This window comes from Bombus fervidus, chromosome 16 (assembly GCF_041682495.2).
Source record: "Bombus fervidus isolate BK054 chromosome 16, iyBomFerv1, whole genome shotgun sequence".
Classification (NCBI taxonomy): Eukaryota; Metazoa; Arthropoda; class Insecta; order Hymenoptera; family Apidae; genus Bombus; species Bombus fervidus.
The window spans coordinates 3628196-3641802 of NC_091532.1; the positions used below are offsets into that span (position 1 = coordinate 3628196).

At 48.1% G+C, this 13607-nt stretch overlaps 1 protein-coding gene across 6 annotated transcripts in view; it reads right to left on the reverse strand.

Moving 5' to 3' along the window:
• Wdr62 (WD repeat domain 62) overlaps positions 1 to 13607 on the reverse strand; it is a 79682-nt gene that overhangs the window by 6058 nt on the left and 60017 nt on the right. For 2 of the 6 annotated variants that reach the window (XM_072019668.1, XM_072019667.1), the window contains exons 4-18: positions 10452 to 10674; positions 8945 to 9160; positions 8556 to 8738; positions 8154 to 8314; positions 7235 to 8063; positions 6951 to 7161; positions 6597 to 6846; positions 6050 to 6506; positions 5801 to 5869; positions 5425 to 5538; positions 4946 to 5115; positions 4582 to 4875; positions 4356 to 4509; positions 4181 to 4277; positions 378 to 512 (exon numbers count right to left, since the gene is read on the reverse strand). In XM_072019668.1, coding sequence (XP_071875769.1) covers positions 378 to 512; positions 4181 to 4277; positions 4356 to 4509; positions 4582 to 4875; positions 4946 to 5115; positions 5425 to 5538; positions 5801 to 5869; positions 6050 to 6506; positions 6597 to 6846; positions 6951 to 7161; positions 7235 to 8063; positions 8154 to 8314; positions 8556 to 8738; positions 8945 to 9160; positions 10452 to 10674 — 3563 coding nt within the window. Of the gene's footprint in view, positions 1 to 377; positions 513 to 1816; positions 4278 to 4355; positions 4510 to 4581; positions 4876 to 4945; positions 5116 to 5424; positions 5539 to 5800; positions 5870 to 6049; positions 6507 to 6596; positions 6847 to 6950; positions 7162 to 7234; positions 8064 to 8153; positions 8315 to 8555; positions 8739 to 8944; positions 9161 to 10451; positions 10675 to 13607 lie in introns of all 6 variants that reach the window. The other 4 variants (XM_072019665.1, XM_072019666.1, XM_072019669.1 and 1 more) reach the window with 3 other exon arrangements.

Consider the following 13607-nt stretch of genomic DNA (forward strand, 5'->3'; position numbering starts at 1 on the left):
ATAAAACACCGATATCGACGATCATATTCGATGACGTTAACGCTTTTCGAGTTCAAACGATCTGAAATTTAATCACTGCGGACGGTTTACGGTGCCATCGACATCGGCGTAGACAAAATATCGAACTATCGATTCGAGTTTCTATATCGTAAAAGGGGGTCGTTCCAAAGTAACTTCTAGTAAAATCATACGACCTTGTACCGTGACTTTGACAACTAGTAGAGGGCTGTATCGAATGTATCATCAAGAAGAATGGCAAAAACGAGGAACAACTTTGAAAGGGCAAGACCAAGTTGCCCGTCGACGTTATCCCGGTGCAATTTAGATAATTGTCGTTGGAAAGACCCTCATAGACGTGGCACACAATGAAAGGGTACCTTGTATCGGGCCATGCAGTAACCTATTTGGCGGGCTGACGGAAAGATCACTCAGCGAGCAGGCACGTCGCATGCCACCCCCCTCTTCTTCGCTGTCAAAAACTTTTGACGAGATTCGCCCCCCACTACTGCCAACTGTCGACAACAACACGCACACACATGCACTAAGCTACTTTTTCCCTTGGCTCAAAGATTTTTAATGTGTACTTATAATGATCGTGTCTCTTTTCTATAGAGTTACACTTACCTCTGACTGTTTTTTCTCTTTCTTTCTTTCTTTTTTTTTTTTTTTTTGTATTTTCTTTTTTAATCACGGCTACGGCATTAGGTTTGCTTAGCTGGGCTTTACGTCTTTTAAATTTCAAACAACGAAACGTACAGTTTAGCAATTTTCAGAACGTCGAAAGGCAAGCTGCTTTCTCTCATTCATGCAGATCGCGGAAGCAACGAATTAATAATCGCGAGACGGTAGATCAACGTACGATTAACCGTCTGGTTAATGAATTATAGTAAATGTAAAAATTCGAAAAATCATGACTAGCTGCGGTACTTTCGTAGGAATACAAAGATGCAAAATGTATGTCGAGTGCGTGAGATAAATAAAAAAGAGAAATTGCCAGTCCAAAGCCGATCGACGTAACTTCGTACTCCGCGTAACTTCTAACTCTCGTAATAATGCAAATTACGAAATAGTATAGACGTTTTGTAGTACGTGCGCGGTCAACGCGATCGACTTTGGCTTACGAGTATAATTAATAAAATAAGATCGTAAAATAAGATAAAATGATCGACAGTGGGATAAGGAAGCGGGATGAAACTACATCGTGAAGACAAAACATGCTGTCGATCACGTGTCATGCCAAACGAAAAATTCGAAAAAATATTCGTAAATGTTCAAACTGAAAAGTACGCGATCGCTATCGTCGCTAACTAAAATAAAAGAAGCGAAATATTTTTTCGGTCGAATAGTAACGATACTAAATCGACAGATATAACAAAACTATAAAGAGTAACATTCACATTTAGGATGCGGAAAAGAAAATTACGGTAGAGACGTGGTAAACGATGAGAAAATTTGTGATCGTGCTGTGCCGAGTGTCGAACGACGGTATTTACACGATTTGCGGTTGTCGTTACACACTCGGACAAACATTTAACGACTCGTTCCTCGATTTTCTTGCCCGACACGTTCGACTATCCGAGAACGTTGCTCTGGCTTTTTTTCTCTACGCGATTTCTCATGCTTTTCGTTGCGAAAAATCTTGTTTTCTGGTGTTGCGGCCACGTTGCCCCGTGGGCATCGATCGAGATCGATAATCGAGCAGCGAAAATGATCACGGCAGAATGGCACGGTCTTTTCCAGATAAGAAAAACTGTACTACTACTGCGACGAACGAAACGAACAGAATGATAGGACAATTTTCTTTCGGGCGAAGTACCTGCGTACAGATGCTTGGATGGCAGAATGACTTGATTAATGGTGGGCAACGTTTTAGTCCACTTCGTGTGACTTTGACAGCGAGAGGCTGGCGGCCACATTCGCTTTGGCGAGTTCGTGCAGCTCGAAGCGGACGTGGAGGAACCGCTTTCCATCATCGACTTGTCCATCGCAGACGTGTCCGCGCAATCGCTATCCTCGCCACCGGAATGGAATCTTATGTCGCGCCTCAACGAACAAAATCTGCCGTCTCTTTCCGCCTCCAGCTTGGCGAAATTTTCGCTCGTTTCTTGACAATGCGACATTCGCAGACACTTCTCCTTCATAAGGTATTGCTCCCTTCTCACCAAGTTTTCGAATTCCTTGGAAAGCAACTTAACCGTCCCTTCGATGGCTCGGGTGATCCTAAGATCGACGCTAGCGTCCAAATTGTCGATGCGTTCGTTCGTCGTCAATAGATTCGAAGAGTTTTGCATGCCGGTCGCTTGCAAGTCGCAGGAGACGACTGTGGGAGGCTCCAGAGAGTCGTAGGTCTCCTGCGTGTCTTTCGTTGGTATCTGATTCTCGAAGCAACGATGTCGATTTCTCTCCGCGTGGGAAGAATCTATTTGATCCTCGTCCACGTCGCGGGCTCGATAGCTCTTCGTTTGACAAGAGGAATCGTTTGGATCGAAGGCAAAGTTGTCCATCGGTCCACCCGCGTCGTACGCGATACCTTTGTCGGGCCGACGAGTCTGCAGACTGTAAAACTTGGTCTTCGAATCTTTATCGTCGCTTGGCTGCAAAGAATAGCTGGAGGGTTGCAACAGCTGCTCGATCCTCTTCGAAGCGTGCAAAGATTCGTTCGCATCGGACTTGCCTTCGGCATCGTTTCTGACTGCTCGGTCCTCCCCGTGAGACTTGTTCGGGTAGTTGTCGGAATCGGCGGGCTTGACGCAGGAAGACTGAGACGCAGAGTCTACGTACTTGTTCCAGGCGGGGCGTGCTCTGTTCCGCATGCTCTGCGTTCGAGCCGAGTTGCGTTTAGGTTTCGGTGGTTTGTGAGCCACGAAATCGTTCAGAATCAACATCGATTGCGGCTCCTTTGCGACTTTTAGACTATTGCTTCGCGACATCGTGTCCGATTTAGTTCCGATTCTCATTTCCACGTTCGTGTCGTTCTGATCGTTGAAATTGAATTCGTAGTAGATGCAAGTTGCCGGCTGCGCGTTATCCTCCGAATAGCTATTCTCGTTCCTAGCTTGGCTTATTCGCGTGTCCTGCAGCGATTTCGATCTGAATACAGCCCGACAAGACGTTGGATCGTTAGCAGAATTTTCGGTATTACTCGATGGTATCACGGCGTTGTTGGGATTACCGCTGTACGTTTCCGAATTTTGCCTTTTTCGTTTGTAGTGGGAATCGAACAGCATCTCCAACGGCGCGGACTTCACTAAAGAGTCCGAGTCGTCGGTCAACACGCTTTCGGTGCTTCGGTGATCCATGTTCTCGTGCAACGGGAACATCTGATAATCGGATTCGTCCGTGAGAATGCTCTCGTGACTTCGACCAGCTTGCATCTTTCGACGGGACAAGAAGAAGCTCGCGCTCGAATGTCTGTCGTTGTCGTAGTGGCTATAATCCAAAATTTCAGCGCTTCCTTTCGAGAAGGACTCGACCGAGGCGTCCGAAAGGATACTTTCTTGAGAACCGGTTAGAATTCGTTTCGAGAAAGTCTGATACGTGGAATAGTTTCTCTGAGTGCCTTGTTGATGATCGATATGCATGTTTATCTGATAATCGCTGACGCATCGTCGAGGTGGATTCTTAAAGTCACCTTCCAGGGAGTCGTCGCTGAAGTTTCCGTTCCCTTCGTCCCCGTCGTCCATCTGGTCGTTCAAGTTCTCTATGTTGCGCTCGTTCATCGCGGGCAAACTCTCGAAAGACTTGGCTATATTTTCCATGTCTTCCTCGTTGTCATCGAGTCCGATAAAGTAACTACACGATCTCCTTTTCTGAGCGAATCTCGCGAATCGGCTAACGTTCTTTTTACACTGTTCCTTTAAGAGCTTTAGCTCCTCACAGACGGGCGACTCGGGCAAAGATTGATTCGGTTTATTCAGCGATAGCTTATACTTTTCAGTTTTCTTTAAGGTTAACGTTAACGGTCGACTAAGAGACGGTTTTGTCTTGTCATTTACGCACGACGTAGTCGGACTTTTGGATAAGCAGTTATCGTTCGGAATATCTAGCTTAAGTGGCGCATTACCCACAACCGATATTTTGTTAACGAGTTGTTGAGGTTTTAACGGGGGCTTTGGATTCGGTATAGGTTTACAGGGATTGATCGGTTTCGAGTATTGCGTTTGCTGACCAGATTTGTTACCTGTGCTCAATCTATTCGAACGATGATGTTTCTCCGGTATATGGCTGCTCAAGTCGGATATGCTTTGACTGGTTTTTAACGACGATTTATAGCCGACCTGAAAAACCAACGATCAAACTGCAATATCGCCTATGAATCACGCGGTGCCGATAACGTTTCGTTTCGCGGTACTTACGCTTTGCAATTTTCTTCTGGTTTCCTCTATTCTCCTTTGCAACTCTTCGCGCTTCTTCACCACGTCCGAGTCACCTCTCGCTTGCTTCGTTGCGTTCACTACCGCTGCGTTGCGAATCTTGTTGTTGCCGCCGTTATCGCCGTTACCGCTGAGTCTGCAATCGCGCGCGTTCGTTTCGTCAACTCTCCAAGAAATCTATTCGCAACGATAAACGATAGGCAATTACCTTCCGTGAAACTGGGAACTGATGCTAGTCGTTTTAACGCTTCTATTCGTAGGCTCTTCGGCACCGCTGAGAGATTCAAAAGCGTTCTTAAGGAACTTTTCACGGTGACTCTGCTTGGCTAGTTGGTCGAATCCCTCTGAACTAGCTTCCGACAACATAGACAGAGGATTTCGCTCGGCACTGGGCGTCGAAGCGCCGCCCTCGGAGTCCGAGTCGTCTTGACTACCAGAAGCGGTTAATTCGCTCGTTCGACCGCTCTCTCCGTTTCTAGGCTTCTTCTGTCTCCTCTGAGACCTGTGAAACATTTTCGGTTATTACCTTTTCGGGTATTACCTTGGGTGTAGAAAATTCGTAAAACGATAACCTTCGAAGTTCTTCGACGTCCATCGCGTTTACGGTGAATTGATTCGACACCGTATCTTCCGGTGCAGGATAATACATCAATCTATGATGAGATTTCTCTGAACCGGTTGTACCATTCTCTCCTTCCGAATAATCTTCCACGTCTCCGTCGTGTTCGGTACTCTCGTGATCCTATACGATACATAATTAAAATATTTTAGACGCGAACCTTCCTCTTTACAAACGTCGCTTCACCTACGAGCTATTGTTACTTGATGAAGCGTGAGTTTCGGCTGTTTCGAGACTCTAAGGTTAGATATATATATATATGTACTTATATAGGAGAAATTAAAGCAACCAACATGAGTAACTGAAAAGCTACAAGTATAGAAAGACATGTACAATGATCGATATACGTATTTTGGATGTTTTTTGTTTGACTGCGTTACTGATTGGCGATGCTTTGCTATAAGTGTGTCTGAGGCGTTAGTGAGATTATACCTCAAATTTAAAGCTGCCAAGACTGCTATCGTCGGTATGATGACGACTCCTTGATTGTCGTGTCAATTCCGTGATATTGCTACCTCTAGTTACAGTCACGTTACCACCGATCACCTATATGTCATCGGTTGAAACAAAATAGAATCAACACAAAACAATCGCGAACAAATAATCTGACGTTAAGGTGAAAGAAATAAAATGAGATAAAAGAAATTGAGCAGTATGGAAGCTGACTGGACAAAGTAAACGACAAACGCAAGTGTGGTTGGTCCGTTTCTCTCGCGAGCTGCCCGCGATTCGCAAATGCACACTAATAACACTCACTGGATACGGAGAAATTATTACAATTATTGTGTTACTGGGAATCAGTTAGTACCTGTTTCGTTTCATCTGCTAATTCTCTGTAACTATCTGGGCAAGGTTGAAATACAGTTTCGTCCTCTTCCTAGAACCAGTTATCGATCGTTAGCACCGTTTGAAGAAAAAGAAAAGAAAAGGAACGATTCATCGATCCATTAGGAGGTTCGTTTTAGTGCGGATCGATGCCGAGGATGATCTCGGAAACGATAAGTGATTAGCGCGCGATCTCTGTCCACGAGTAACGCGTTTCGGAAAGCGACCTTACCCTTTTGATGACGATCGTTTCCCTGCGATAATCGCTGCTGCACTTGGTCTCGGTTCCACTGTCGATCGAACTATCCTTCGAACCACCGCCTCCGCCACCGCCATCGGAATCGATAGCGCCACGAGGCGGAGGAAACGGTATAACTTCGTCGCTGTCGTACACGGACTTCACCGTTATACCGTCTCCTTGCTGAACCCTTTGCGCCCATCTGCCCTTCGGTAGGTCCACACCGAGGGGTCTCACGTTCGAACCGAGGACAGCACCTTCGTCCGCGTTCGTCGTGTTTATCTGCTTCTTCGCCCAGAGGGGTAGCTGGCCCACGCTGAATCTGTAATCCACGCCTACGTTCTGCGACGCTGGGTTCGCGTTCGGATCGAGGAATTCCGGCGGTGGCGAGCCGAAAGTTTCGTTGTCCAGCTGTATGTCGATCCCCGTGCCGTTCACCTGTGACGGCCTCCTGTAACATCGCATTTCCATCCATATCGTGCCATCGATCGCGTTTGTCGTTCGTTCGAAATTACAAGAGGCAAACGCAAGGTTCTCTTACTTTCCAGCTCGCATCGCTTGCTGAGCGAGACGCGCCTGCATAGTGACGACCATGTCGCGTGGAACGCGCCACACGAATATACAACCGTCTCCGCTAGCGGACACTAGGTTGCGACAGTCGGGACTGAAGCGCAGTCCCGTCACCAACTCCGAGTGACCGAGCATAGTGGCCATGCATTCGCCGCTGTAGTAATCGTACACGCACAACGTCTTATCCGTACACGAGGTAGCTACGTAGATTCCCGATGCGTCTGAAATGTCCAAGTTACGCGGTTTACCACCGTCTATCGATCGTTCCACCAGAGTAGCTCCGATCAAGCGCAAATGTTTGCTCTGCCGTTATACTTTGCCTTACCTAGAACGACTTTGATGAGCGATCCGTCTTCGCCGACAGACCCCTTGAACGTTTTGCTGTGTTTACCCGTGGCTACGTTGTAAACCCTTATGTTTCTGTCCTGGCAGGCGGTCAAGACGTGTTTCTGTCCAGAATCGACCTCCATATCGTACAGAGTGGTCTTGCCCTGGGCGTTGTGACCCCTGGCGAATTGCGGCATACCTCCCGGTGTCTGAAACGATCGAAATCTTCGACTACGCTCGCGAAACGACGTTACGAGGGAACGGGAACGGTGGCCGACTTACCGATTGCAGCTGCCTGAAGATAATACTCTTGTCGGCACCGCAGGAGACCATTTGTATCTGATTGCTCTGATTACTCTGATTGAAGAACCTAACGGCAGTGATGGAAGAACTATGATCGTCGAGCGTTTGCAAAAAGTTGTATCCTTGATCGACGCTGAACACGTGGATCAGCCTATCCCTGGAGGCACTGGCGAGCAGCCTCGGAGGCTCCGCCGAGTATCGCGAGAATTTCGAATACTCCAGGCAGAGTACTTCGGCGTCGTGCGCCTCGATCAAGCACAGTTCCTCCAACGAGGAGAGATCGTGAATTCGAATATTGCCAGACCGATCACCGGACGCCAAATGTTTCCCGTCCGGGCTCACTCGGATCGATCTGACTCCGTTTCGTCCGTCGTACGATGCGTCGCTCTTTTCGCTCGACCCGGCAGCGGCCAGATCCAGATCTTTCAAGTAAGTCAGCTCCGGATCTATGTAGAGGACTTTGAGCAACTCGTTGCTATAGATGTTTCGCTTGTAGAGCGTGTCGTCCGGTGAGATGTCCTTCTCGAGGTTCCACACGCGGATGGTGTCGTCGCTGGAGCAGGTGATGAAACTGCCAGCCGGCATACTGGTCATGGAATCCGATCCTGTGGGATACATCTCGACGCCCCAGATACACGCCGAGTGGTAGAGAAACGAATGGGACTTGCCGACCCGCCTGATGTCCCGTACGTCCCACACGTAGATGCTGTGGTCGTTGTAGACGCAGGTCAGTTTGTTGTTCCGTTCGTCGAACGCCAGCGCGATCGCGTCCGGATACCTCGCGTTCGTCGGATGCTGAGACATGTGACTGCAATTGACAAACGATAGGCTTGACGAAGGGACGCCGATGGATCGTCGGATTAAATTTATCTAAGGAGACGTGTTTAGATTCTCGCACCTAATGGACAATCCCTGAGCTACGTCCACGCCTAGGTAATGCGTTCTCGGTAACGTGGTGATGAACTGAAGCGTGCTAGGACTGAAGCACCTCACGATTCCCTCCGCGCAGCCGATGAAGATGTATTTGTCTCCAACGGCCATGCAATTGGCACTGCTCGTCTGAAAACAGCCGCTCCTTGAAACGAGTTACGGACAAGGTACATCGTGCGTTGCACGGTGCCGCGTATACGCTCGACGATTCCAAGAGACAAGTTGGTACCGCGTTTTCATGCAAATCGCGTTAAAATAAATTCCTCGATGAGAGCAGCGTGTCGTGACGAGCCTCGTCGGTTCATGGTCACGTAATATCCTTAAAAACACAGCATCCGGCAAAGCCATTACGGGCAAAGTCATTACTTACACGAAGCTCCACCCATTTGTCCAACAGCCTCCTGTTATTAAATTCGCATAGAAGCCCCGTTTTGGTGATCGCGTACGTCGAATCCGCCATATCCCCTCGGCCGCAGGCTACGTCCACGAAATCGTTGTTTCTCTGTTCTCCTAATATGGCAGACCGACCCATCAAAGGCACAGGTTCCTTATACTGCGCAACAAAGTTCCCACTATCACCACCTTCGCGTTACCGTTCTACTTCACCACCTGCCTCCACGTCCGATCATACTCTTTCATACTTTTCTACTTCCCTTACGACTCGTCTGTGCAAAATTACTTTTCGATCGATCAGGGTACGGTAGAAAAGAGAGACCGCGTTCGTTTCAGACAAAGACGGCGCGTTAACATCTGACTTACCTTGGCACTGCGCGAGTATTCGAGATACCAAAACTTGACGTGTCTGTTGCCGACGGTAACGAAGTAATTGCCGTTTTCCGCGAAGCAGACGGCCTTCACTTTGCTCGAGACTTTGTTCGACGCCACTTTAACATTGTTCCTCCAGTCCCAGACGTTGACGATCATATCGTGTTGAGAGCCCACGGATACCACGTACTTGTTGCTCGGTGAAAATGCCTTGAGAAAAAACCATCGTACGAACACGCGTGTAAAAACGTTCTCTAGTTTGTCGTCTCGATTACGATCGGCCGAAGCAAGAAAAGAAACGAGAGAATCTGAGCGAGATCGGTCGAAACATCTTGCACGTTTTCGACCACAGATCATCGTACTCGACGGATGCCGGGAGAATGCAACGGCGAGCAATAACACAAAAAAAGAAGAAGAAAAAAAGAAAAAAGGAAAGGATACCGTTGTCCATTCGCTGAAAATGCGATCTCGTATTCGCGCGCTTTGTATGTGGCGCGAATGCAACGTTCTTCGATGAAACGCGCGTCGCTCCTGCAACCGCTTGCTCGTTTCTCGTTAGCGGTCTATCGCGAAAATTGTCTCCAGCGAGACGGAATCGTCGTTGACCCGAGAATATTTCAATTATATTTATTCGAGGTCGAACGGCCATAGAAATTATACTTTTACGCGACGGCGTTTCATCCGCGAAGCGACGAAACGAAGAAAGAGATAGCGCACACGGTCTTGACGATTACAACTTTATATATCTGCATCGACACGTAGTTGTGTTAAGAGCGACCGCACGGCCGCGGAAGCAGCTTGAAACGGAGTCTTTGGCAAGCGGGTGTCGAGATAAAAGCCGTGGATCTTAATTAACATGCGAGCGGTGACGTAACAGAGGTAAAGTCGTGAGTTCGTAAAGGCGCGTTCGACGTGGTGGCGACCCTTTCTTCGTCGCGAGCATTCATCGCGGTACTTTCGGTGTTCGTTGCAATAGGACTCGAAAAGCTGGTTTCTCTGCTTGCGGAAAGTAATTTCACGTGGAAACCGGCGGTTCGCGCCGAAGTAAACGCGAACAAAGCGGCGCGACAAAGACCCTCGAAATTAAATTCCTCTCGACGAAACAAAACGTACCCTCGAATTAAGCGCTTTATTTTCTTGGCGCGCGATGCAGATTCGAGCGACCGACAGGCAGGTTGCACTACCAGACCCGACGTATCGATCCGAGAAACAAAAGTTTCCAACGATGTTCGACGTAATTTCTGCCGTAGAATTTTCGAGGCAGAGAGATAGAGAGAGAATCTGATTGACAATCGAATACGCGCTGGCGGATGCCGCCAGTGATATCGCTAAGCTAATGCAGATATGGTTAATTAAACGATCTATGAAAAGGAAAAACGACTCGTCAATGCGTTCGTTGCACTCGCCACTCCGAAGCTTCTACAGTTTCGTTTTCACGATTCGCGCGTAATCGATAGCATGTTTTTTGCGAACAGAGGGACTTTCCTCGCTCGTTACTCACCACGCAGTTGATGCCGTACTTGTGTCCCGAGAATTCGGCGAACTGCACGGCATTGTACGGATCGGAGATGTCCCAAACTCGAACGTTCGGCATGTGGCCGCACTCTCCGGTGGCCAGGAACCTTCCATCGCCGGCGAGGGCCAAAGAAGTTACCGTTTTGCGACAAGCGTTCAACACGTGGGCCTGCGTATTCTTTCGTGGGTTGAACAAAACGACGGTACAGCTGAAACACAAAGGAAGGATGGATCGTTGAATTTCGCTATCCTCCGCTCCATCGAAGATCGATTTCAAGTAGCGGTTCTTGTGTAAATACCGTAGAAAAAGAAGCTCCTTCTTTTTCAAAATCGTTCGCGATAAGATAAACCGCGATTGAACCACGGGGTTTCGTCACGGTTGCTCGAGCTCGATATACCAGACGCGAGCTGGGACACCGTTTTGTAACGGGTACTTTGTCGTTCCGACGAATCGGGTCGAGGTAACGAGAAGATGGAACAAATATTTGAACCCAGTTAGCGTTAGGCAACTTCTAGATCGAACGATCGAGCCGACGGGCTGCTCGAATTCGTCGGTGTAAACCCAGTGTCGATCAAGTCGAAACGATTTCGGAGTCGTTCAACCAGAAACAGCCCTATTTTTTCTTCTATTTTTGGCTATTGTTCCTCGTCGTTTCAGCTAGTCGTCTAACGCTAATGCATTGTACCGTAAATGTTTATCAACGGGATATTTTAACGAATGCCAGAGGCAATCGACTTCGACGGACCATCGAAGGAACGAAGCTTCGAATCTTTATTCTCTGTTCGGAATCGCTTTGGCAGTCGACAGAAATTCGACCGTTAGATCCGTTGCTTTTACCTTTATGTCGATTCCGTGGTCGTAGCGCGTCTCACGAAACGTTGCCTGAATCGTGACCGCAACATACATATGTATCTGCCATCGTAATTAGCGAAAAACAGACGAAGAACCGAGCGATTCGCGCGAATCACCTTCATTACGAGCAGCGAAGGCAAGCTCCGTGACACGCGAAATTGGAGAATTCTCGGGTGAACGAACGATAACTTCATCTTCGATCTGCCGCTGGCCGGCAGCCGGAGAAAGCGACGCGAACGATTACGAGCACGAGGTTGCTGCAAATTCGCCGCAGCGATACGACGCCTGCGATTGCACCGAATTTTTGCCACTTTGTCCGGATCGTCGTTTGCTTCGAAATCGATACGATTCCATGACATTCCGCGGATTCGATCGATGATTCGTAACGGGTTTACTCGCACGGATGAACGTGCATATCGCGACAGTTAGTCACGCTCGCTTGCAAATGCCGCGGCACGTGTTACGCGTTTCTTGGTCCATTTGATAACGCGCTGCAAACGCATGGGCGCGGCGGTTTCGACTCAGTGACACTCAGCTTCGTCAGTTATGCACTCGAGTCGCGATTCTCGTACGTTCGAAAGAATTCCATAAACGACTCTTCGAACGTTGTTGCTTAGTCTGATCTTCGAATATTATTCCTATTGTTTTATTCTAAACGGGTTAAACGGGAAACTATGTCTTTCACGAGAAGGTGCTATGCGATAAGAGAAAAACGAGCGTCGAAAGTACTATCGTCGACGCGAGAGAAAATAAGAGAAACATAGACTTCGTAAGACCTTCTGTCTGAAATTCTTGGTTGACGTGGAAGAAGAATCGATACTATCGCTTAAAGCGTTGCCTCGCTCACATATGCGGGCAATGGCGTTTATGCGAGCAAATCAGGATGAAAAGGACGGAGGATGGAATAAAAAGGGAGACCTGGAAAGATAGGTTCGTGTGTGAAAATTGATAAGGCTGAATTGCCATGAACAGATTAAACCTATTTAAGGCTTTTAAAAGAAAAATAGTCTCTCATCAGCCAGTAGCCTGGTTACGAGCGAATAGAATATATATTTTATCAAGATAGGAGCGTAATCATGGTCACGGGCACATTCATCGGCCGGCCAGATTTATAACCGAGGAACCTTGGAAAAAATTGCCGGCTTTTTATCAGATCGCGCACGAGATTTGTCATACGATCGACCCATAATCGAGACGGAGTATAAGGAAGCAGTAAAGTCCGATTAAGGTACAAGGGATGTTGAAATGGTCGTAGCTACGCTTAATAAAATCCGGTATTCTAGAAGGAGCGGAGGTGACGCGTGCCAAATGGTCTATAAATTGAAAGTAATTAAAATAATTACGATCACACGGAGGTCTGTCACTCTGCTAACCGCGGCAACATTAGAATACTTGTAGTATACATGGTTTCTAGCACGAGGGAACCTGCTGGCGTAACGCTTGGCCAAGTTGATATCGATTCGCTGGACCAAAACTAGAAGCGAAGGAAATTTGAATGTACATCGTGCGATGGTCGATCGATCGAAGGATAAAAAAGATGGAAAGAGAAGAATTTAAAGCGAGTAAAAGGATACGAGTGCTCCTAAAGCAGCTGCGGTTGGCGTTCGACTTCCGGATTCCAGAGGCCGGCGCCAAACGACGAGAGGCGGGACGAAAAACAACCCGGAAAGTGCGAACGACGCACCAAAAACGGATCGCGTGACCGCGGTCTCTGAAAGCGTCAACGAGCACCACTGGGCAAGTGTAAAGCTGCGAGGCACGCGGTCGTTCGCGGTAACACGAAACGCGACTCGTGCGACTCGTTGAATCTCGTTGTCCACCGAGGCGATTTATTTCGCCTACCAACGTAAACCGCAACGTGTCAATAAACTCGATGCCAACCGGCCGTTTCTTTTACGCGCTACCGTTTGTCCCGACATTACGTTAGCAAAACACCGACGTAACGTAATCTCGCCGCAACTCCGCTCCGTCCACTCTCTTTCGCAAAACCGACCGCACTGGAGAAGTTCTTCGCCGACGTAGCGTTCGTCGTCGTCGTGGACGCGTGGCGATTGCACGTGATGACGCTGGACGAAAAAGCTTGCCGAATAATTTCCCGACGGCGAAGCGACAAATTAGCAAAGCGCGCAGCACCAACGGTGAAAAGTCGAGTTGTCGCAGGTCGTTGCACCGCAGCTGACCTAAGCTACGATTACGCTGCTAAAAATATGTGCTACTTTCTCGTCGTCCGTCGTCTATAACTGTTTACAGTCTTGCAAAAAGTCATCGTCTATACCGGCGCGTTCTAGC